This window comes from Thamnophis elegans, chromosome 16 (genome assembly GCF_009769535.1).
Source record: "Thamnophis elegans isolate rThaEle1 chromosome 16, rThaEle1.pri, whole genome shotgun sequence".
Classification (NCBI taxonomy): Eukaryota; Metazoa; Chordata; class Lepidosauria; order Squamata; family Colubridae; genus Thamnophis; species Thamnophis elegans.
Window position 1 is genome coordinate 22,957,376 of NC_045556.1, and position 25,157 is coordinate 22,982,532.

At 45.1% G+C, this 25,157-nt stretch overlaps 1 protein-coding gene across 1 annotated transcript in view; it reads left to right on the forward strand.

The window, feature by feature from the left end:
* SMAD6 (SMAD family member 6) overlaps positions 1-17,606 on the forward strand; it is a 57,100-nt gene extending 39,494 nt beyond the window's left edge. The window contains exon 4 of the mRNA XM_032233351.1: positions 16,674-17,606. Coding sequence (XP_032089242.1) covers positions 16,674-17,218 — 545 coding nt within the window. The 3' untranslated portion in view covers positions 17,219-17,606. The remainder of the gene's footprint in view (positions 1-16,673) is intronic.
* The last annotated feature ends 7,551 nt before the right edge of the window (positions 17,607-25,157 follow it).

The window sequence follows — 25,157 nt, forward strand, 5'->3', positions numbered from 1 at the left end:
GTTAGTCACTCAGTTGTTAAGTGAATCTGGCTTCCCCATTGACTTTGCTTGACAGAAGGTTGCAAAAGGGGATTACATCACCCCGGGACACTGCAACCGTCATAAATATGAATCAGCTGCCAAGAGTCCAAATTTTCATCATGTGACCATGGGGAAGCTGCAACGGTCGTAAGTGTGGAAAATAATTTCAAGTCCCTTTTTTCTGTGCTGTGGTAACTTGGAACAGTCACTAGATGTACTGGTTTGAGGACTACCTATGTATAGAGAAGGCTTAGCAAATTATTAGGCCTTCATAGATTTGTTAGGATTCTGAAGGAAGATTCTGGTTGCCTTAGTGGGACTGAGCCAAAGGGGAAAGGAAGGGAAGGCGGGAGGGGAACAAGGGGTTGAGTTGAACCTTAAATCTAGGGATGAATGAAGCTACTCAAAGAGAAGATTATCCGGCTTCATTTGCATCTCTTGGGCTGCTTTTCCTACAGAGATTAATCTGTAACACATCAGTTTTGTCTACTTTTCCAAAAGTAACACAACACGTTGTCTTTTTGGCATTTTATAGCAAGAGAAAATTATTATTATTTTAAATGTAGATTTAGAAATTGTCAAGTATTGTTCAATATCTGATGAATATCTAATAAGGATATATCGTTTCCCTCCTTGCTTTCTTTCAGTTTTTTTTTTTTTTTTGGTGAAATTGGATTTTTGTTGTTTTTTAGGTGTGTGTGTGTGTAGTTTTTGTAAAACTTGTTAAGATCAATAGGATGTAATATTTTAAAAAGCAGAGAAGCTCTCCTTGTATGAATAGGCCTTTTCTGTTGCTTGTGGTTTGGAAGAGTTTGCCTGTGACTTAACACAGAGGCCAGCAGTCCAGGCTCAAACCTCCATTCTCCTCTTCAGCCCCTTTTATGTGGGTCCTCTGAAGTCTTCTCCAATCCCGCTTACTGGCACTGGGGACTCCAGTTTTCACTCTCAAATGGTAAACATCTTAAAGTCACACAGCTAGTCCTGAGATCGGTGTAACCTACTTTACTTTTTAAAGAAAGAAAACAGCAAAGAGATTGGTATCATCGTTGTTCTAACCTAGGCTTCCCAAAAGCACAAAGCCGACTCCTTATCCCGATAAAACCCCTTTTATTTAGGTTAAAGGGAATTCCTCTCCAGCAAAGTCCCGGGAAACAGTCTTTCAAGAGATTTTACAACGGCAGACCTTTATCAGGCTTGGAGAGCGGCCAGGCCGATATCTTTCAAACACCACTCTGTAGCAGCAATTACTTGGCAAGAAGTCAGGAACAGATCTTCACACTAATGAATTGAACTACCGTATTTTTCAGACTATAAGACACACCAGAGTATAAGATGCACCAAGGTTTTGAAGAAGCAAATAAAAAAAAGTTTTTGCACACTGCAAACCTCCCCAAAACAGCCTGTTTTTCACAAAAATGGGCCCATTTCCCCCCCAAAAGGCATAAATAGCCTTTAGGGGGCTTGCAGAGTGCCCGGCGGGGGCAAAAACAAGCAAAAAATGGCCAGTTTTTGTGAAAAACATGCCCGTATTTCGTAAAAAAAGCGGGGGGGGCATTGGTATCCTTTAGGAAGCTTATAGAGTGTTCCTGGCGGGTTGGGGGGGCGGTAAAATTGAGCAAAAAATGCCCCATTTTTTGCTCATTTCTGCCCTCACCAGCCCACAGGAGCTCTCTCAAAGCTTCCTAGAGGCTATTCATGCCCTGCACGGCTATTTTGGTGATGGGGGCGGGGTTTCAGGAGGCAAAAAATGCTGTATTATACACTGAATACACCCCGACGCACCTTGATTTTCAGCCTCTTTTTTGAGGGAAAAAGGTGCATCTTATACTCCGAAAAATACGGTGATTGACTCCTACAACTCCCCTCCCCTTTCGCTCCTATGGGAGAGGGCCTTCATTGTCTACCTGTGGCCTTACTTCCAAATTGACCCCTGTTCCTTAGCTGTTCCCTTCGTCTGGCAACTGTGTATGCGCACACTGGGAACAGGCTCCAGCTGTTTGTCTGCTTCACTGATGTGTGACTCAGAAGGTAGGTGATAACTGTCAGATGGCCTTGGCCCCCTTTCTGCCTCCGACATAGAGCCCTCATCAGAGCCTTCCCCAGATTCCAGGAATGGCCCACCTTCCTCCCCAAACTCCTCACTGTCTGAGTCTGCCGCCAGCAGAGTCACAACAGTCGTGTCCACAACAGTCGTGTCCTTTCCTTCCCAAAAAAGGGGGGGGGATACAGAAAATGCTAGCTTAGAGTACCACAGTCCCCCTCATCACCCCCTTATCTAGTAGAACCATTTTTCTCCTCCAAAACTGGAAGCCATCAAAGGGTTGACAGTCCTTGCCAGCTTAACATGATTATGAAGCAAACCATTTGCTTGTTGTGCAAACCATGGTTTAAATAAACCATGGATTTGTATGATGTCTTTGGCTTTCTAACATGGTATAATCCAGTGTTTGTCAACCTCAACAACTTTGAGGTGTGGTGGACTCCAACTCCCAGAATTCTCCAGCTGAGGAATTTTGGGAGTTGAAGTCCACTCACATTTTCAAGTTGCTAAGGTTGGAGAACGCTGATCTAATCTGAGTGGGTTATACTCTGACAGACATCCTTCCCTTCCCCTGTTTTTAGGGGGGTCTTGAATACCTTGTCATTCTGACCTATCCACTTCTTGGGGGTGGGTGGGGGTGGAAAGAAGGGTGAGATTCTCAGATGTTGTAAAAGGAGAGGCGTATCAGTTTATGGTAGCCAAACATCAGAGGGGGGTTGATATCCTCTTTTCCAATTAACTAATTTAATTGAGAAGAAGTATGACTCTTCCCTGAGCTACAAGCACATGCTTTTTAATCAAATGCATCAGTTGGACAAGGGACTGCTAGCCGCTGGATAGGTGAATGAATTCCTTGACTGAGCACCAGAAAGGTTGTCGTTGTGTCTTTTCTTTTCTTCCTCCTTTGTGGGGCCAGTTGGTTCTGCACATGTGGAAGCACCTTGAGAAGGGCGGTTTCTTCAAAGTGCATGAATATGTCTACTAAGAGGCAGTGCATGGTTATGTGGTCGGCTTTCTAGTTTCCTGGCTCTCTATACAGTGACGAGAATAACATATTTAGAACAGTGTTTCTCAACCTTAGGGACTTTAAGATGTGTGGACTTCAACTCCCAGAAGTCCACACATCTTAAAGTCCCTAAGGTTGAGAAACAGTGCGCTGGAAACTTAAGTGCCAGGGAAATTGCAGGAAGCAGGCCCCATATTGGCTGCTGCGTTTCTTTCTCTGCATTCAGAACTTCCTGCCTTCTGGGTACAACCCAGTGGATGGAAAGCCTTATTCAGCTGAACTCAAAGCTTTGAAGCAAGTGGATTTTCTTTGACCTGAGATTGGAAGGAAATAATTTGAGCAGGACTAGTGGTGGGATTCAACCGGTTCGCACTGGTTCAGGCAAACCTGTTGTTAAATCTCCCCCTGCTATCCAAGTGGATCCTGGGCACTGCGCTGCAATGGAGAAATGGGCAGCGGAGCGGCCAGTGCGAGGGAATGAGAAGGCGGCTTTCCCTCTTTCTTCTCCCTGCTTCTCCTCCTTCCCTTGTGCCGGCCACTCCGTTATCGGTTTCTCCATTGCAGCGCAGTGCCCAGGATCCACTTGGATAGTGTGTGTGTGTGTGTGTAATTTAGCAACTGGTTCGGCTAGGGTCAGGTTGGCCGTCACGCGAGGCGTGTTCCACATATGCAGTGGAGCTGGAGGATGGGGATAGACCACGCCTCCACAACAGCCAACCAGCTGACCCTGGCCGAACCGGTTGTTAAATGATTTGACTTCCACTGAGCAGGACTTAGGAGTCTGCCTGGCCAAGTGGACAATACCTGCCTGAAGATTCTGTTCTGGCAGTTCCTGCCCATCTTTTGCCTACATTGGCACTTACAAGTCTGTCTTGGACCCAAAGAATTGGGACCACTCATTAAGTTCTAGTGAGGTTGGTTTTTTTCCCCAAGGCTACACACAAGAATCAAGTCAACTAAAGGTCAGCAAGAGTTAACGGCATTCAGTAGGGGCTGGGCTTGGAGTCTTTGTGAATATGTCAGGATTCTAGGCTGAGTCCTCTCTTGACTCCACCTCCTACAAGCTGGTTGCTTTGCACATCGCATTACTCTGGAGGCTTCCGAGAAGATTTGCCCCCCCCCCTCCTCCTCCTCCTCCCTCTCTTTTTCTCCCTAACAGGAAAAGTCTCTGACTGTTGTAATTGCCTGAAAAGCTTGTGGTTCTCTGAATGTGGCAGCGGGAGCCAGGGCATGGATTTAAAAAATAAAAATAAATAAAAGCCATGGAATTGCAGTCCCTTGCATTCAGGCTGGTGCTCCTAAAACACGGCTTAAATTACAGGCCTGACTGTGGCTTCCCCTTTTCCCTCTTCAGAATTTTTGCCAAGTTGCAATTGACTTAATGAAGTCCTGCTATTTTGTTCAGTGGGGATATCTTTGGCAGATGTTGATTTAACCCGAGTTTGGATCTTATTTTTCTCCTTTTTCTTTAAAAGTGAGCCTTCGGGGAAGAAGGAGGAAAGAAAGTGGGGGCAGCCTGTTTCTGTTTGTGGCACACAATCTTTGCAGCCAGTTTGCCTCCTTTGCCTTCTCCAGTTGGGAGGCACCTCAGAGAGGGACCTTGGCGCTGCCCTCCCTCTCGTTCCCTCCCCAAAACACTGTCGGAAACCTTAGGAAAATAAACTGAACCTTACAAAAATAAACCATAGTAAACAGAACTTGCAGCGTGTGCCTTTGCTGGGATCCCTCACAGGTTCCCTACAACAAAACAGATCAGATATCCTTGTCTTCCTTTGTTATTATTCTCTGACTCTGGTTTCAGTGCCCCGAGGCTTATTTTATTTGGAGCTGCTCCTTCCCCTTTTCTTCTGGTGCTCTCCTGGGATTACAGAGATAAAGCGCTGCTCAGATCTTTATCAGGCTGTCCACTTATCATTGGAAAGAAGTTCAAGTCAAGAATTTAGGCACTCGGCAGAGATGTCCTTTGGCCTTCTACGCTGACCGGAATATTGGCTCTGCCGTGTCTGTGCACTTTGCCTCTTTCTGGCCTGGTGGTGGGCATCCATTCATGATCTAGAAGGGGTTTGCTCTTCTCCATGTTATCTTGGTCAACCTCCTTCCACCTGTTGCCATCTGGATGGTCATTAGCTGGGTTGGCTGGAGATTATGAAGAGGTAGCCTATCTCATGTCAGGTTGGGGAAGACAAGACTGGTCTCTGAGGTCATCATCTGGGTGTCGCATAGGAGATATGTTAGTAAATGCTTGCCAGTTACTTGAAATTCCAACTCTCACTCTAGTAAGGAAGAATCAAAAGATATGATAACTGTCCCATTTGCACATCTCAATTTTACATTTATGATAAGTTATGAGAAGTTTATGAGAAGTTCCCATTATACATACCAACATTTCCCAACGTGGCTATTCTCAGTCCACTTGTTTGGAGAATAGCCAAGTTGGGGAAGTCCAACTTGAGCCCTGAATGCTACCCACTGACATCTGGATCTACAGTTGACATCTGCATTTCCGGAAGCATACCCAGATCTGAGGGTTCAGATTGATGGAGATGAAAGATTGTCATATAAGTTCTTCTATTATTATTATTATACAATTGTATCACAGCGGCCAGTTGTTTCGCCGGATTTGGCATTGGTTACTAGTCGGGCCCCACCCAGGGGCCTAGGACGTCGTAACGTATTTTCGTAATATGCGTGCAGATCCAAGCAGTGCGGCTTTTTGCATTTGATTGATGGTGATTTTGTCAATTTTTAACTGTTTTAAATGTAATTCCAGTGCTTTTGGAATAGCACCCAGTGTGCCAATTACCACTGAAATTACCACTGCTGGTTTGTGCCATAGTCGTTGAATTTTGATTTTTAAGTCCTGGTATTTTGCGATTTTTTTTTCATGTTTCTTCTCGGCAACCCTGCTATCACCTGGTATTGCGATGTCTATGATTGTGACCTTATTTTTCTCAACCAGTGTGATGTCTGGTGTATTATGCGCCAGTATTTTGTCTGTTTGTATACGGAAATCCCACAAGATCTTGATTAATAATAATAATAATAATAATAATAATAATAATAATAGCAAAGATAGTACCAATAATAGTAGATTTTTGGGGTGTAACCAAAATCCCCCTTGGTCGATTGCAAAAGGCAGCTGAATTTGAAACATCATAGATCCTGCCGTGATATCTTTAACATCATCAAATTCCCCAGGTCCTTGGGAAAGACTCGATAGGTTGATAACAATGCCAGATCCAGTCTAAAACATCTGGCTCAGTGCACCACAAACTATAATAGTAAGTTCTGGATAGATGGCTACTTCCCTAACTCAGAAGATACTCTACACACACATGGCATCTGATCTCTGCGCTTCTGTGTCTTTGTCCTGTGCTTTGACATTCTCTTCATCGACTTCTTGTCTCTTTAAATTCTTCCATTTTAAAAACTTGAACGGTCTGGATGGCCTTTAAAGCGTGTGCCTCCCTAGGATTGTGTTTTCTAACCTGTTTGGCCACACCTCCACCCTCAGTGTCTGAAGGAAGTGGTCAGCTAGACTAGAAAGGTCCTTGCATCCACAGAACCAATTAATAACAACAATAGGCAAGAGTTGCTGGCAGCTCGCCCTGGGTCTCCTAGGAGCAGGGAGATAAAAGTGGCCGGAGGGGCAAGGGAGGCTGTTTTGAAATGGGTTGATTTATTATGGTGAGTCTCTTGGGCCTTTATGAAAACCTTTCTTGGTTGTGCTGAGTTAGCTGTTACAGAATCTGAAAATTGTCTGCATGACACCAGCTAAACCAGAGATCTGAGGCTGTAGAGCTATAACGGGCTGCCATTAGTCATGTTGGACCGCATGGAGCTGTGGAGATGACCTTCCATCAACTGGTGCCCTCCAGATGTGTTAGAGTTTCTCCCTCCATAGACATGCTGGCAGGGACATCCTGGGAACTGCAGAAGTGCCGTCCCAACACTTCTGGAAGACTTTGAGTTGGGTGTGATGGCTCAGGAAGCTTTGGTGGCACCTGGTGAAGGAGGCCAAGATTGCACAGTGAGGTTGTTTGATTCTCCTTAACTTAATGCTCATCTTTGAGACGTTTAGAGCCAGCAGCCCTAATACCTCATCGGTAGTACCACATCCATCATGATCATATAGCTCGGAATGTGCTTGCTGCCCAAAGAAATGCTCCCTGTGGCTTCTTGGAAGCTCCTTGGTTGTTAGGACCTTCTCAAGCCCCATTGACCCAGAAAGCCCTGATTTAGAGATGCCCTCCTGCTAACCGCAGTCACAGCTGGAGAGCTCCCCCTCCCATGTGCCAGACGCAAAGGTGCGCCTGTGTTTTTCCCTCTCCCTTCCAGGCAACCTTTTAAAAAATTTGAGGAAGGGTCTTGAAAGAAGGAGCGGGGGAAAGAGAGTGAGCTTATGGCTGCCGCCCTGGATGACTTCACTCTGAAGGTATGCGTCTGAAGAGCTGGCTTGTACAAACAAGCAGATTTGAGGCTGTGAAAAGGCAACTCCAGCCTTGCCCCCCCCCCCCCCCGAGGTGGCATGGCGTGGATTGGCGTGTCACGGATCATTTGCCCCAGAGACCTGCCAGTCTCACCTGGCGGTAATGAAATAGTGCAGAGGGAAGAGTTTGAAGGAGAGAGCAAGTTGGTTGCAGGCCATGCCTCTTGCAAAAGTTTCCATCACCAGATAATTCACTCGTGCTCCATTGGAGGGTTTTGATGTAATGGGCACCTGAGGGGTTGGGCTAGTTCCATTTCACCCGATGCATTCCAGCTGCAGCTTGTAATCCTAAAGAACCTTTAAGTCTCCTGGCTTCATGAAAGTGATTGGGCCAGGATGTCTGGTGCTGGGATGGCTGTTTCCCTCCTTTCTGAGGAGCAGTTTCTGCAAGGGAATTTTAACCTGTTCCTCATTTGGGCCGCTTGTTCCAAAGGACGTGGATTGGAGGCCATGACTGCTGGACTCCAAAGCAGCGGATGAAGATAAAAGGGTAATGGTTTTAGCAAGCCTCTTTCATAAGATTGCGGTTGAGGTTTTAATAAAGGAGAATATTTCTAGCTCGGGTTGACATGAGGGGTCCTTGGTGCTCTCTGAGCTTGCAGGTGATTCATGACCAAACTAGGTAACACCATCAGTTGAGTAGCACTGATGGTGTTGCCTAGTTTAGGTAGTGAAACGTCTGCAAGAAAACAACCAAGCTCAGAGAGCACCAAGGACCCAACCACCACCTCCTCCTCCTCCTCCTCCTTCTTCATCTTCTACTTCTTCTCCTTCGCCTTCTTCTGCTTCTGCTTCTTCTGTTTCTTCTTCTTCTCCTCCTTCTACTTCTTCTTTTTCTACTACTACTACTACTTCTCCTTCTTCTTCTCCTACTACTTCTTCTTTGCTTCTGCTTCTTCTGTTTCTTCTTCTCCTCCTCCTCCTCCTTCTACTGCTTCTTCTTCTGCTTCTTTCTTCTTCTTCTTCTTCTTTTTCTTTTTCTTCTTCTGTTTCTTCTTCCTCTTCTCCTCCTCCTTTTACTGCTTCTTCTTCTTTTCCTCCTCCTCCTCCTCCTCCTCCTCCTCCTCCTTCTTCTTCTGTTTCTTCTTCTTCTCCTCCTCCTTCTCCTGCTTCTTCTGCTTCTTCTTCTCCTCCTCCTCCTCCTCCTCCTCCTCCTCCTCCTCCTCCTCCTCCTCCTCCTCCTTCTTCTTCTACTTTTGCTACTTCTGCTACTACTTCTGCTACTATTTCTACTTCCACTTCTCCTCCTCCTCTTCCCAGTAAACCCCATTCCTTTGTAACACTGATGATGTTATCTAGTGTGGGTGATGAAACATCTGCAAGAAAACAACCAAGTTCAGAGAGCACCAAGAACCTCTGACGGGGTTTTTGTTCCTTCACGACGTTCTTAAGACCTGACAACTGCTGGGGATAATCTTAGGATGGGACTGGAACTCGCAGCTTTCCCATTCCTAGCCTGGTAACTTTAACCATTCATCCAACTGGTTGTCTAATATCCAGGACTGGGCTAAATCCAAATGTAGGTAGTTTGATTTTAGCAGAATGAGGTCTGTGAACCCAAGCATAGTAGTTTGTAAACTGGTTTATGGCCGAACAGGTTGGTTAAATTGCGGCTTATTGAATAAATCATGGTTAAAGAAACAGCTAGATCTGTGACTGTGAAGCTGGTCGAAGGAAATGTGGGGATTCACGCCTGGTGGGATCTCCAGAAGAAGATGGATTGGCAAGCAGGTCTTTGGAGTGATCAGGCTTACGACTTCTGTGCCTCGCAGATGTGTGTGTGTGTGTCTGTGTGTACTTTCCAGGTTGTAACAAATTAGAAAGGTCTGGTTTACTTTCTGTCTAAAGTTTGGTTTTTCTGGATGCATTCTTTTTAATTTGTGTGACTAAAGGTAAAGATTCCCCTTGCACATATGTGCTATTCGTTCCCGACTCTAGGGGGCAGTGCTCATCTCCGTTTCAAAGCCGAAGAGCCAGCACTGTCCGAAGACATCTCTGTGGTCATGTGGTCAACCGAACTGCTAGGTTGGCAGAAGCTGCGACAAGGAACGGGAGCTCACTCCATTACGTGATGCTAGGGATTCGAACTGCTGACCTTGCCTCTTAGCCACTGAGCCACGGTGTCCCTTAATTTGTGTGAATAGAAGCCCTCAAATCTGCAGGGCCCTGGTTTTGGACGGTCGATCAGCTAGAGGACACTTTGGCTGGCTGGCCTTCACTGCAAGAGGCTCCTTTCTTCAGCTGTGATTTCCAAAAACCAGCACCCACAGTCGTTTAACAGAGAAATATTCTTTATGCAAAAAGGATCTGTGGAATTACTTGTAAAGTTCTGAGAATTGCAAGTGCGCAACCCCCCCCCCCCCATTTTGCTGGTGTGAATGAGGCACAGCAATGCCATTGGAGTGAGGGGGTTCCTCAGGTAGCCTGGACACATGCCATTAAGGGCTTTAAAGGTGATAGAATAGAATGGAATTCTTTATTGGCCAAGTGTGATTGGGCACACAAGGGATTTGTCTTTAGTGCAGAAGCTCTCAGGGTACATAAAGAAAAATAGAATAGAAAACATTCCTCAAGAATCATGATATTTAGAGATAGTCATAGGTTACTAATAAGCAATCAAATCATACTAGGAAGCAAATAAAACAATATAGTTTGTAAAAATACAAGCAATATGGTTATAGCCATAAGTGGGAAGAGATAGGTACTTGGAAGGATGAGAAGAATAATAGTAATGCAGTCTTAGTAAATAATTTGACAGAATTAGTTGTTTAGCAGAGTGATGGCATTTAGGGAAAAAACTGTCCTTGTGTCTTCTTGTTCTGATGTGCAGTGCCCTATAGCATCAAACAATTTATGTCCAGGATGCGACATAAATATTGTAAATATTTAAAATGTTTTGTAAATATTTTCATGGCCAAATGCTAGATGACCAGGCATGACTGACTTAAGTGTGGGGACTCAGGATCCAGGAAAGGGCACAACTGGTGCACAACACAAAGTTGCACAAAGCCTCCTAGCCATAATGGCTACCTATCCTTCAAACAAAGAGTTATGAGTCTAGGAGAATCCTCCCAAGTCGTGCATGTAGTTTCTCTGGGGCAGTGCGACCCCATCCAGAAGATGCTAAAACTCTCAAATCCATGCATCCGTAGCCATTCGGTTTTAACCAGGATTCAGCTTTTGCTTGTAATATTCTCTGCTTTCCCCCGCCTCTGGATGCTTAACGTGTGCCAAGCCAGCAGAACATTAGCTGCCAAACGTTTGGATGGAATCAGGAAAACCGTGCGAAATTGGGTATTTGCTGTAGTAAGGAAATCCAGCAATATTCTGTAAATCATTGATCAAGTGCAAAAGGATACTTGAGCCCTGAGATCACTGTAGGCTACAGATGGATGGATGGAATATGTGTGTGTGTGTGTGTGTGTGTGTGTGTGTGTGTGTGTGTGTGTGTGAGTGAGAGAGAGAGAGAGAGAGAGAGAGAGAGAGAGAGAGAGAGAGCGAGCGAGAGAGCTCTATCTTATGAAATATTTTAAGAAACGTGGTCCTTGGTGGTCAGCAAGGGTTTCTGGGGAAAGCCTTTTGATGTCATTTAGCTGCTTCCATCCTCATGGTTTGAATGATGATGTCCTTGTCTTCAGAAAGGAATTTTCTCAACCTGACCCAATATGAATTGTCCATTGGTTGTTATTTCTCCTGGGCCGATAGTGATGGACTGTACCTCTTAAATGCTTCCAGAGATTGAATAGGCTGCTTCATTTCTCCAGACTCTTATCAGCTCTTTCCCTTCCAAATAGATTTTGCAAGGAATCTATTTCCTTCCAAAATCTATTTGCAAGAAAATACGGTTACAGGATTTATCTATAGTGAAAAGAAGGACCGGGGTGTGCGTGTGTGTGTGTGACATAGCAGTGTTGCAGTATTTGAGGGGCTGCCATAAAGAAGAGGGGACAACCTATTTTCCAAAGCACCAGAGGGCAGGACAAGAAGCAATGGATGGAAACTAATCTAGGAGAGAAGCAACCTATAACTAAGGAGGAATTTTCTGACAGTGAGAGCAATCAACCCATGAAACAGAAGTTGCCTTCAGAAGTTGTGGGTGCTTCATCACTGGAGGCTTTTAAGAAGAGGCTGAACTGACACTGTCTGGAATGGTATAGGGTCTCCTGTTTCAGCAGGGGGCTGGACTAGAAGACCTCCAAGGTCCTTTCCAACACTGATATTTTATGTTCTAGATTTGGAGACATTTCATTTTTTTTAGAGGAAGAAAGCAATGGAATTTTGCATGACATTTTGTTGTTGTTTTGAGTCCAGCCCCGGAGTTTTGCATGACACCAGAGAATGACCTAGGACTTGAGTTGTATGATCTCCAGTCCTTCCTTTCCTCCAATTAATGCTGTTTTTCTTGACTGGCTTTCAGCAGGAACTGTTTCTTCCACCACAAAATCAGGCATTTCAGTAACCTTTTGAGTTTTTGAACCTTTCCTTCAGAGTCAAGGCTGAGTGCCAAGTCTCATGAATTTGGGAAACCTCAAAATGCTCTTTGTTTTCTATCACCAAGAATGAATACTTTCTTAGGTTTAGATCCCACAAACTTCTATAGTAAGATTAATGTGCCAGCAGCATTCTGTTACATGGCTTTTGGTTTAAAAAACAACAACAACATATATCCTCCTAAATATGCAAATGCTCAGAATCACAACATCCAAGAATTGCCTCGAAAATCATTAGATCAGATATCAGTAGATAGGTGACGGCCAAAATAGGATATAAATCTGGAAGATGAGCTGGAACAGTTATTTGCAAGAGCCTGAAAGACCAGCTATCCCTTGCTTTAGGATGTAAGTTCCGGTTCTTTCTTGGGGCCTAGTAAGTAGCTTCATCTTTTGTCCTTGCTTGATTGAGTAGCTCCTCTGAACCTGCCCATATTTCCCTGAACCTCCTCAGTTCAGAAGCTTCTCCTCGTATCTTATTCCTTAGTTGGATGATGATTAATTTAGCACTGTCATTTTCAGGCCAGGGCTTTATGCTCCTAACTTGGTTTTTCAGGAACTGTGTGGCAAGTGGTGTGATTTGTTTAGACATAAGTGAAAGTTGTGAAAGTTGGACCATAAGAAAGGCTGAGCACCAACAAATTGAGGTCTTTGAACTCAGGTGCTGGAGAAGACTCCTGCGAGTCCCTTGGACTGCAAGGCTATCAAACCGATCAGTCCCAGAGGAGATCAACCCTGAGTGATCTTTAGAAGGCTAGATCCTGAGGAGGAAACTCAAAAGACTTTGGCTACCTAATGAGAAGGAAGGGCTCCCTGGAGAAGAGCCTCATGCTGGGAATGATGGAGGGCAAAAGAAGAAGGGGACGACAGAGAATGAGGTGGCTGGATGGAGTCACTGAAGCAGTTGGCGTGAGCTTGAATGGACTCCAGAGGATGGTAGAGGACAGGAAAGCCTGGAGGGACGTTGTCCATGGGGTCGCGATGGGTGGGACTTCGCCACTAACAACAACAACAACTTTGGTAGACCTGAGGTTCCAATCACAAGGTTCAGGAGAACATGGTTTATCAATACATCAGCCAATTTGATAATACAAGGAGACAAATTTCAGAAGAACAATTCACACAGATACTTTTCCCTGTGACTGTTAATCTCGAACATTCTCACAAGCATACTTTTGAATGGTTAAAGTCGCCTAAAATCATTTCGAGGTTGTTGTTGTTTTTTGTCCAAACAAAATTCTTGGTCCAGAATTTTGCCTGGGGAAGAAGGGGGCATTCAGTTCTTCCCCTCCTCCTTTTCTCCTCTCCTTTCCCGGTTGAAAACTGCAGAGTTACAACTCAAGTTAATCTTTAGCAAAACAACAGCAGTTTAGGCTTGGTTCCCTGGGCAAGTAATGTCTATTTTTCCTGCCAGTGAAATTTGAGATTGAGAGAGGGGGGACCGGGTAGAGAGAAGAGAGAGAGAAAATAGGCCTCTGTTTTTGAAATCCAGCGAGTCCGTCTGCTCTTTCAAGCAAAATGATGGTATCGGTTTGACTTCAGAGTTAATTGGACTTGATGGCATGGAGGTACAAGGTCAGAAGGGCAAAGGCTTGAGATAGGTTTGTTGGAAAGCCTCTGAGCCAGGTTCAGGGTTTTCCCACAAACTAAGAATGCTTGGCTGATGCTCCACAGGACCCCGGGGGTGGTGGTGGTGGTGGTGACAGGGGACGGGACATTCAGCCAAAGATGGAAAAACTACTCCCGGCATGCAGACTGCAGAGAGGAGCAAAGGGAGAAAGTTCTAAGCCTCCATTTGCTTTGTTGTTTAAAGACGCATCTCTTAAACAACGTTGGGGCTGCTAGAAAGTATTTTCATGTGCCTCACCCCCCCCCCACTTCCCCAAAAGGCACAGAAGAAGGGGGGGCTCTGTCTTTGGGCTGTCCAGATTTGAAGGGTTCCAGATAAAGGTGAAATGAAAAGGTCAAAGCATCTTTCTCAGATTCTGGTTTTAAGGAAGAATGAAACAGCCAAGGGGAGGAGTGCTCAGTTTGACCTTGTTTTTATTCACCAAAGAATTAACACAGTAGGAGTCTCATCTTTGATTGATGTTCTTTGGAAATTCAGATCCCACCTAGGTATAACAGCCAGTAAGGTGCTATTTGTATGTAAAAACCTTTATTTTTTGCAAAAATGTATGTAATCTGTTACCCCACCTAATGCATCAAGGATGACTCTTCCATAATCCATCCATTTCAGTCTTTTCTTTTTATTTTCAAATCTGCCATCCATGCGGCGTAGCCATACCTGCAAAAATTGCTCTTTCCCTTCCAATTACGGCATTATTTGATATGTGATGTTTCGGATCCTAATCGGTTTGTTTGCAAAAAATCCCATAACAACATTTTCAGCAACTTTCTCAATTTGTGTTTGTCCTACATTTGGAAAACCAACAATTATTTTTTGCACAGATGCCAATCGATGATAGTGGCTGCTATGCCATTGTTTGTAATTAGTCAGAGTAATGTTGTTGTAATCACCCACTTCATGGTTTCAGGTTTTATCACTGTTATTTCATTTCAATTATAGAACAAAGAACAACAAAATACAAGGAATCTTCAACTTAAAACCATCATTGAGCCCAAAATTCTGATTGCCAAGTGAGACAGTTGTTAAGTGAATTTCGCCCCATTTTACGACCTTTCTTGCCATAGTTAAGTGAATCACTGAAGTTGTTAAGTTAGTAACATGGTTGTTAAGTGAATCTGTCTTCCCCATATGACTTTGCTTGTCAGAAGGTCGCAAAAGGGGATCACAAGACCCTGGGACACTGCAACCGTCATAAATATGAGGCAGTTGCCAAGTGTGTGAATTTTGATCACGTGACCATGGGGATGCTGCAACAGTCCGTGTGAAAAATGGTCAGACTTTTTCAGTGCCGTTGTAACTTTGAACAGTCACTAATGAACTGTTGTAAGTCGAGGACTACCCGCAGAACATTTTGTCCTGTCCTGTCCCCCAACTTCGGTTCTGAAGGCAGCCCTTGGCACAGAGTTCAGGGCAATGACAGAAATAGGTTGCCCAGGCCTGGGCAGTGTGGTTGAGGAGCAGGACAAAATTTCTGTGGTCCAAACTCAGGCCTGGCCAGTTCTTCCAGTCTCCTTTATGAGGCCTCCAGGCTGCAGGAAACAGGAAGGCATCCTGTGACAGGATTTTGTAGCTCATCCATGAGCATCAGTAGCTCTCCATGCGCTGGGAGGCTGCAAAATTCCTTTAGTTACGATCTGGGTGATGGGAAGGAAAAGCTCAAATGCACAATCACAACTCAGCAGAAACAATCCTGAAAAAAAAAAAGCTGGACTGGAGCTGAGCAGAGAGAAGGGGTACCTGGGGTGAAGGGTTTATGTAGTCAGTGGTCATCTTGAGAATCCCCCACTGTGTCTTCCTTTCTTGTAGGGAAAGAGCCTGCTATGTTTTCTGGATTACTTGCTTTGAAAGGTCCTGCTTCATCTTTGGGGGTTATTTCAGGATTGAGATTCCCAGATTCCAGAAGCTTCCATGCAAACCCCTTCCTCTGGGTTATTGCTCAGTCTGCTTCCTGTGTTCTGGAAGGGAAGGGCAGGTGCTAATATGTCTCCCCCTCCTCTCAAAGCCTCCATACTTGACTGGGGTCAGCAATCTTTGTCAAGCAGCCAGGTGAATCCTGGATGAAGCTCTCTATGCATAATGATGTTGTATGATGATATATTCACAGAGAGTTGTGGAAAGGAGCCGCTTGGTTAATGTCAGACCTGCCTCAGCTTGGGCATCTATGAAAAAACGATTCTTGACTCCTTTTGTTGAGAAAGGTATAGTTTACTAGACGTCAAGTGAATTACAGAGGTGAAAAGCCAGAACTGAGAGTTCATGCCAGATTTTTGCCAGTTCACTTTCTTCCCTTGGTCCCTTCCCATTCTTTGTCTCTCGTTGCCCAATCAAGTTTAAAAGAGATATTTTGGCAGAGTACTATCTAATTTGGGGGAAATGGTACAAATGGCTAAATGATAGAAATAGGAAATAAGAATCTAAAAAATATAGTTGTATTATAGAAGAAATAGGAATTAGCGATAAGAAGGTAGGAAAAATTAGGATTTAAGGAAGTAGAAAAAGGTATTTATTAGTAGAAGAGCAATAAAGACTGTCTGATACAAATAACCAAACATAGACTGATCAGCAAAAAAAAGTAAGAAATAATAGGATGATAAGTGTAAAAATGTATAGAGATGAAAATTTATAGGGGGAAATGTTTGTAAAAATGCACTGATAAATATCTGCAATAAGAATAAGAACATTCCAATGTTACTTGTAAGTGTTGCATATGTCTTTGTCAATATGTATAATTGTTTATAATAATTTTTTTTAAAAAAATGATGTTTTGGAAACAGTTTGACATTCTTCTCCCAGGGAAATGACCTTGAAGTCTTCATTCATTTTCCCCCAGGCCCTCAACCCCCCCCCCCTCCTTGCCGCCCTTCCAGCTTCCCCCCAGGGTTCATGGCAGACCGGCAGTGAGGTGGCCGTTCCGACCACTAGGCCTTGAGCAGCCATGTTTGTTCAAAGCTTCTCTTCCTTTGAGCTGACCTGTCCTGTCCTTCCTCTCTCCCCAGATGCCAGCACATCGCCTGATGCCATGAAACACAGCCACTGGTGCAGCGTTGCCTACTGGGAGCATCGGACACGCGTGGGGCGCCTCTACCCAGTGTACGAACAGTCTGTCAGTATATTTTATGACCTACCTCAAGGAAACGGCTTCTGCCTCGGACAGCTCAACCTGGAGAACAGAAACGAGACGGTCCAGAGGACTCGGAACAAGATCGGATATGGGATTTTGCTCAGCAAAGAAGCGGACGGCGTGTGGGCTTACAACCGGAGCGAACACCCGATCTTCGTCAATTCCCCTACCCTGGACATTCCCAGCTGTCGAACCTTAATCGTGCACAAAGTGATGCCAGGGTACTCGATCAAGGCCTTCGACTACGAGAAATCCTCTCTCTTGAAGCATGCCACTGACTTAGAGTACCCAGATGGACCCTACGACCCGAACAGTGTCCGGATCAGCTTTGCGAAAGGCTGGGGGCCCTGCTACTCCAGGCAGTTTATCACCTCTTGTCCGTGCTGGCTAGAAATTCTGCTCAACACAAACAATAGATAGCTGTTGGATGCTGAGGATCGAAGCCCCGGAGACCCCAAATATCATCTACCTAGATTTAATATAAAGTTTTATATATATATATATATAAATATATATATATTATATGAAAATATATATATATTATACTTGTAATTATGGAGTCATTTTTACAATGTCATTATTTATGTACGGTGCAATGTGTATATGGACAAAAAAATGGAAAATGCACTTTGGCTAAAAGTCTTTCAGTACTACAGTTGTGTTTTTTAAAAAAAATGATTGAAAAAATATACAGCAAATATTGGAGTATTGCCAGGATTTTGGCTGTATAGTTTTTTTTAAAAAAATAGTAATATCCAGGCCAAAAGCTAGTACCAGTTGCTCATTAATAATAAACTATTTGCATTTATAGGTGCCCCCATTGTCTGTTTTTTATTATTACTTTTTGAATAAAGAAAGAAAATGGCAAGAGGAACTATTTATGATTTCAAGAAAATATATTTCTGGAGTTGGCATGGAATGAAATAAGGAGTCTCTACCTGTGTTTCCTTTAAAACAGCAGTCTCCAAACTTGGCAACTTTAAGACTTGTGGACTTCCAGTCTCAGAATTCTGCTGTAAAACTACCATTAGTGCCTGCCTGGCTGAGGAATTCTGGGAGTTGAAGTCCACCAATCTTAAAAGTTGCCAAGCCTTGCATTTCTCAAAATGGAGTGCACAAATTCTCTGAGCAAAAGGCCATATAGAGCCATATGTCAGAGATCTAAAACATAACACTTGCACATCCAACTCAGCTTAAACATGTCCATCAGCAAGAAGTCTTCTCATCTCTTTGGCTAATTGCTCTTGAGTAACTGTGCTTCCGGTTAGGATTTTCCCTCCCTCTTTCCTGACTGGCATCAGAATCTGCCTTCCAGGAACTTGTGATAGCAATAGCACTTATATACCGCTTCCCAGTGCTTTCCAGCCCTCTCTAAGCAGTTTACAGACTCAGCCTCTTGCCCCCAACAATCTGGGTCCTAATTTTACAGACCTCAGAAGGATGGAAGGCTGAGTCAACCTTGAGCTGGTGAGACCCAAACTGCTGGCAGCCAGCAGTCAGCAGAAGTAGCCTGCAGTACTGCACTCTAACCACTGCCCCACAGTGGCTCTGATGCCCAGGTAGGCAATGAGACAGGCTGAAAAAAAATCTAGACATCCACAGTGCAACCTGTGCGCTTAAAATGGCATAAACTAAAACCTCGTGCTGCTCAGATTGTGGGATTTACTGTAATTGTTTTGTGAAATATTCTACCTTGGAAGTTCCGCCTTGGTGTTAATGTGCCATCTTTTTTAGAGCATGTTAGGAGTTCTGGAACAAAGCCAACAGAGAATAGTTGAACTGAGGATAAGAATGAAGAAGATAGTTGACATCAAATGCCCAGGTGGAAGATGGAGCAGACTTGAAGTCCAGGATGGTATTTGTGAGGAAGCAGATGTGGGAAAACATCAGGAGAAGCTTCCTTACAATGAAAGTTGTTTAACAATCCAAGCAACAACAACTGCAATTGTTTCTTTAATGATAGCTTTGAAGTAGAGTCTAGGATTCATGTGGTGCCTGACTGTCGAACTGGGGTGCCCACCAAATGTGTTGAGCCCCCATTATGGAAATTGTGATCCAGTGCAACTAGAAAGCCCCAGGTGTGGGAGTGGCTGATTAGATGGCCTCTAAGTTTCCTCTATGCCTCATAAACATGGGAACACATTTTGAGAGCACCAGGTTGAGCACAGTTGTTTTTGGTTTGGTAGAAGACCTGGTGCTCAGGAGTCCTAGAAAGTCCACAGATGGCTGTCCTCGGTTCCCCCCACCTGATTCAGTCAGTGCTTCTAAACTTCAGAGCTAAAAGGAAAAAGACAGAATAAAAAGTGGCAACTTTATTTACAGGAAAGGCCCTGGAAATGCAGTGGTATATCGGTACTTGACTGCCTTGAAAGTTGCTGAATTTGGTACTTGATGCACTTCAGCGTGAAAATGTCATCACTTGTTTGGTACTCGACACACAAGCTAGAATTTGTCAGTGTTGGCTCCCTCACTACTTTCCAGCCAAAACAAAGGGTCTCATGTTAGTCACGTGGTTTGTTTGGTACTCATTTTTAGTACTCAACGCGCTGCCAGGAACTAATTAATGATGAGTACCGGACAATGGTGAGTTGCACGTGGTACGCCCCAGTATGGACGTACCGGTGCCTGCCAGGAGCACCAGGTACCGTTCTGGTACAGTGCTCCAGAGGGCCCACCCGCTCGCCCTCGCTCCTTACCTATCTTTAAAGTCTTTGGTGCTTTGCGCATGTGCAAGGCGCATACAGCGCCTGCGCGATGCTCCACTGAGCAGCTGGAGTGTCACGAAGGCGTAGCTGAACAGTAAGATGCATGCGCCTGCTGCGTGCGTCCATGTGGACCATGCCGGGCTTGTTCCAACCGTACCGGATGGAACGCGATCCGGAACCCATCACTTGTACCGGGGTACCACTGTATTTTGCTAAACTGACATTATGGGACTAAAAGTCATCATGAGATCCTGTATGTGAATCGTGAGGTCCTTTGTGTGAATGCATTTCCTTGACTTTCATTTCAGCTGGTGCACTTTGAATGTGTCCTTTCTCTCAAAGCAATGAACCAAAGGACTCCGAAATGGGACTTCCCCTCTCCTAAGACAAGATGGGGGCCCAAGGCCTATAGTCAAGGGACAAGTCAAAGGAACCACATTGTGCAATCAAGGCAAATGTGCATCGCACACCAAAGCATTTGGAGGTTTGATTACTTCATTGTGCCTTTTTGGTCACACCCTGTGGCCACACCACAAACACACACAGAGAGAGGTGGAGGTTTTCTGCATTAATGCTCCAGCATCGAACCAAATTCTGCCTAGTTTGTAGCTGGCCCTATTCTTGGCAGCTCCCTCTCCCTTCAAAAAATGGTATCCCCCCACTTCTTCGCATTCTGGCTGGGATGTTCTTCTCGGTTTCCCTTCTGTCCTTCCTCCCAGGATGTTGGGAAACACCCAGCCAGGCAGGGGGAGGCATCAAGCAGGGAGTTAGCCTTGAATCCTTGCATAGACACAACAAATCCAGAACTGACCTCCTTTAAGCTCCATAGAGCCATCTGTCTCTTCCCAGGTGAAGGCTGGAAGTCTGGGGAGAATCCTGAATAATAGGTCAAAATATAATAAAGTAATAGTAAGCTTAAACTCTACACTTATGGATCTTGTTTGTTCCTGGCACAGGTAATCTCGAGTGGCTTCACCTTCTCCTCGAGTCCCTCCTGAGGAATCGGGCCTCATCGGGGTTTTGCCCTCCTCTCCCCAAAAGCTGCCTCTGTCCTGAGGTTGCTCTGGAAAAAAAAATGAAACAAAAACATAGCCTTGCAGTTTTATTGAATGCCATTAAATTAAAACAGCCACTCTATTACACAACCAACCTCAACTATTTCATAGCTCCCATTTGGACAACTTACAAGCATTCTTAAGAGCTGTTCCTTTGCAAACACAAGACTTTTAAAAAAACCCACAATAATCAAATGCATTTCTTTGGCAATCTCTTTTTAACATGTGTGTTCCCTATAAATGCCCAGGCTTGGTGATAATAAACCCATAATGGAGACACGGGCGCCTTCCACCCCGCAGCTTGCTTAATGGTCCCTCACTCGGGATGAAGGTAAATCGAGGCAGTTCTGTTTTTTCCACGTTCATCCAATCGGCTGATTGATTAAGGAAAAGAAGGTCTTTTTATTCCTCTGATGAGAAGAGAGCAGCAGCAGCGAAAACTTGCCTTTGTACAAAGCCAAGCTGGCTTCTCCCAGGATTCACAAACTGAAGTCTTTCTTGTTCCTTGCGCTATTTAAATAATAAAATTAAATCCCGGATATGTGGAGGGAGATTAACAAGAGCCCCGTCACAGCCAGGACATCATTGGAGTTTGCAGTGTGAGGCCAGCTCTGCTCTTCTTTCTACAAAGCTGTTTTATGATTTTAGGCAGACTTCCAGCTCATCTCTGGCAAAGGAGACTGAACCCATTTGAATGCATTGTCCTCCTGGGAGGGCTCCCACGTCTCCACAGAGGCCCACATTTTGGAGGGGGTGAGGGGGAGATGCGCTATCTACCAGAGGTTCCTCTAGTGCAGGGGTCTGCAACCTTAAACTCTCAAAAGTTTGGACCTGTTTCCCACAGAAAAGAAAACACTGGGAGCCACAGAACCTGGGTGGGCATGGCCAACTCAATGTTACTCCCCCCCAGTCACATGACCTGCCCCAGCCATGCCTACCCGGGTTCTCTCTCCCTCTCTCTCTCTCTCTCTCTCTCTCTCCTGGTTTTCTCTTTTCCTCTCCCTCTTTCTTTCTTTCTTTCTTTCTTTCTTTCTTTCTTTCTTTCTTTCTTTCTTTCTTTCTTTCTCTCCCCTTCCCTTATTTGTTTCCCTATTTTCGCTCTCTCTCATTTCTCTTTCTCTCCCCCTTCTCTCCCTCATGTTTCTCTTCTCAGGTTACACGAGGAGTGACTGGGAGGGGAGGATGAGGGGTGGGGCCAGCCAGCTGACAGGGAGCCAAAGCAGGAGGACGAAAGAGTTGCATGTGGCTCTGGGGCCACAAGTTGCCAACACCCGCTCTAGTGTGAGGGGCCAGGACAAGACACTATTAATCTAACTGTTGCTCAGTCAGGAATCTACCAGCCATTTTTAGAGGGCCATCAAGCTCCCTTTAAAGCCCTCTTCTGGATAGACATTTCTTCTGATGCTTCTACTCAGCCTCCATTCTTTTAGGTTCAGGTGACTGGACCTTCCCTTGCTCTTGGTTTCAATAGGTCTATCCTTCTTAGAGATGACAGCTTATTTCCAATCTAAGAGTTGGATGATGATAGTTGACATTGTTAAATTTAGAGAAATGTCTACATTTGGAATGTCTACAGGTTTACCAATGGAGGAGGCCTCAAAAAAAACAACCCAGGATTCATCACCATTGGGCCTACTGATGGTACCAGTCTAGATGACCGGGGAGCTGGATGAGTCATGGGGGAAAGTGGATTTAACATTGAGAGTTGCTTTGTGAATCAGAAACAGCTTCCAGAAAACATCTGGAAGGTCACAAGGAGATCCAGAAGAGTAGACAATGTCTTTTGGTTCTTATTTCCAATGATTACTCTAGAACAGTGGTTCCCAAACTTGGCAACTTTAAGACTTGTGGACTTCAACAGCTCTGCTGGCTGGAGAATTCTGGGAGTTGAAGTCCACAAGTCTTAAAGTTGCCAAGTTTGGGAACCACTGCTCTAGAATCTAGATCATAGGTTTCTAGACTTCACAATTTTAAGACTTGTGGACTTCAACTCCCAGATTTCCCCAGCCAGCCATGTCTTAAAGTTGCCAGGTTTGGAGACCTCTGCTCTAGATTCAAGGTCTACTCTAGGCCACGTTCTTCTGCTACTCCTAGGCAAGACAAGAATCCTCGGAGAGCAAAGCAGCAAAGTCTCTCTCAAATTAAGCTCACTTACCAATACCTACACATCCTAATTGCCTATATACAATTAAACATTTGCTTAAAGAATAATCCCCTTTGCCTTTCTTTTGGGCTGAAATTTGAAGTGTTTTTGGCCAGAATAGGTTGACCCCTTCTTTGCCAAGAGGGGGACAATCTATTCTCCAAAGTGCTTGAAGGCAGAGCGAGAAGCAAACTCATCAAGGAGAGAACCAAGGAGAAATTTCCTCTCAGTGAGAACAATTAACCAGTGGGAAAGCTTGCCTCCAGAAGTTGTGGGTGTTCCAACATTGAAGATTTTCAAGAAGAGGCTGGATAGTCATTTGTCGGAAATGCATAGGATCTCCTACTTGAGCAGGGGTTGGACTAGAACAATGGTCCCCAACCATTGCAGCTTGGTGGCCCACCTGGGAGGGGGGAGGGGGCAACTGCGCCACACAAGTGGCAGGCTGCCAGACACAACCTGTCAGCCTCTGCTTCGCTATTCGCTTTCGGCTGCCAGTGAAACGGGGAGGGGGGATTTGGGAGGGGAAGATTTGGTACAGGAGAGATTGTTAAAAGGGAGTTTTGTTCTCACCATCTACTGCGCAGGCTGACGGCTGGTGTTTAGAGTTGGTCAAGGCCAACTGTTCTGCATACCAACCTGATGATGCTCCTTGGAGATGAAACCCACATGACACCTAAGGGATTTGCAGATTGGACAGTGGGATGGGGATTGCTGGGGGGGGGGGGTTGGACACATATTAATATGTATGATTTTGCACACTTTTGCCTCGTACCTTTGCCTCATACCTTGCTTTGCTTAGCTGCTATCTTTTCATAACCAGTAAAAGCACTCTTAATTATGCCAAATGGAGTTGCTGAGGGAGGCCGGCTTGACACAACCCTTGCGTGAGTGTGGGCCACATGCACACTTCCAGCTTGACAAATGGTGGGCCAGTGTGTGCGAGTGCCTGCCCGCCCATCACTCACTCGTGTTGAGTTTTGTGCACACGCATGCGCGCATGCTCCAGCCAGCCACTCTCGCGGACCAATTCCAAATAGGCCACGGGGTTGAGGACCCCTGGACTAGAAGACCTCCAAGGTCCCTTCCAACTCTGTTATTCTGTTATTCAGAACAGGCTTCTTATTTTTATGTTTAAAGCTCTTCCATTGGGTGAGATGCATTCGTAAAAGGTGACATTAAAAAGCCAGGAGGGTGAGGGAACGGTTATGGAGGGGTAAATGTATCACAGTCGAAATGCAGCCATCGGCCTCTAGTAGCCCAGAGGGAAGTTTTAGGGTTGCCTGATTAGTATGTGGCATGCACCGCTCCTAACTGCATCTCAAAGAGGTGGGCTGGGAATCCTCTCTGCCCGCTGACTGCAAAATGCTGAGCTGCTTAATGTGTGACATCTGAAACCTTTCGGGCTGTTCTTCAGCAAACACGCACATCCTGTCCTTTGTGGCATTTGTGGGTTATTCGATACTGTTGTAAAACTCTGCTTTGGTGTGGCAGACAATGAAGCCCCAGATCAGAATGTTTGAGTCTTTCTGAGTCTTTCAGGATTTATCCAATGGTGGAAAGGGGGGGGGGAACGGACCCATTTGTCTCCATCGTCCTCCTCTCTCTTTTCCCCCTCCAATCGCTCTCAAATGCAGCCTTTATACAAAATGAGTGTTGCGGAACAATTATCTCCTACTCCACCCCTAGCAAAATGTTGCTTTTGCTCTGGGAAGTCACCTCTTCTCTAAACGATGGATGGCTGTTTACTTGAGTTGGGGAACAAACAAAGAGACATATCTTTGCAGGCTGGTCCTGCGAAATCCAGCGTCTTCTTTCCCAAACCAAGCGGGAGCCTTCATCTTAAAACCTGCTGAAGGGATCCTGCCTGGAGAACCCAGGAGTCTCCACTGGGTCAGTTCACACATTACTTGGGGACCGGATGGTTTCTGTGGTAGGAATCCAGTCCTTAATTCAGCAAATAGTCATATTATGTTTCCTTTCTTTGTTTCTATCTTTGTGTGTCACCTGAAGCCATCAAAAGAGCCAGTGTGTTCTAGGAGGGAGTCCTGAAGGTGTCTTCTATTGGGGCAAAGCTAAGGTGACCAGACGTCCCGCTTTTGGCGGGACACACCCGCTTTCCAATGCATTTTCCCGTGTCCCGCCCGCTTTTTTAAAAAGCACGCTTTTTTTGGCGCTCGCAGCTCCCGCCCATCAGCTGCTAGCTTGCTGGGCTAGCTCATCGTTCTGTTCTCTATCCTACCAGATGAGCCAGCCCAGCAAGCTAGCAGCTGATGGGCGGGAGCTGCGAGCGCCAAAAAAAGCGTGCTTTTAGCCTTTTACCTACTACCTACAAATTTAAGCCAGCCCAGCCTGCCGCTCACTGATTGGATTGGCCTGGACTCCAGCCAATCAGTGAGCTGGCTGGGATGGGAAATTTTCAGCACGCTTGCGCGAGTCTCCATTTCCTTTCGACA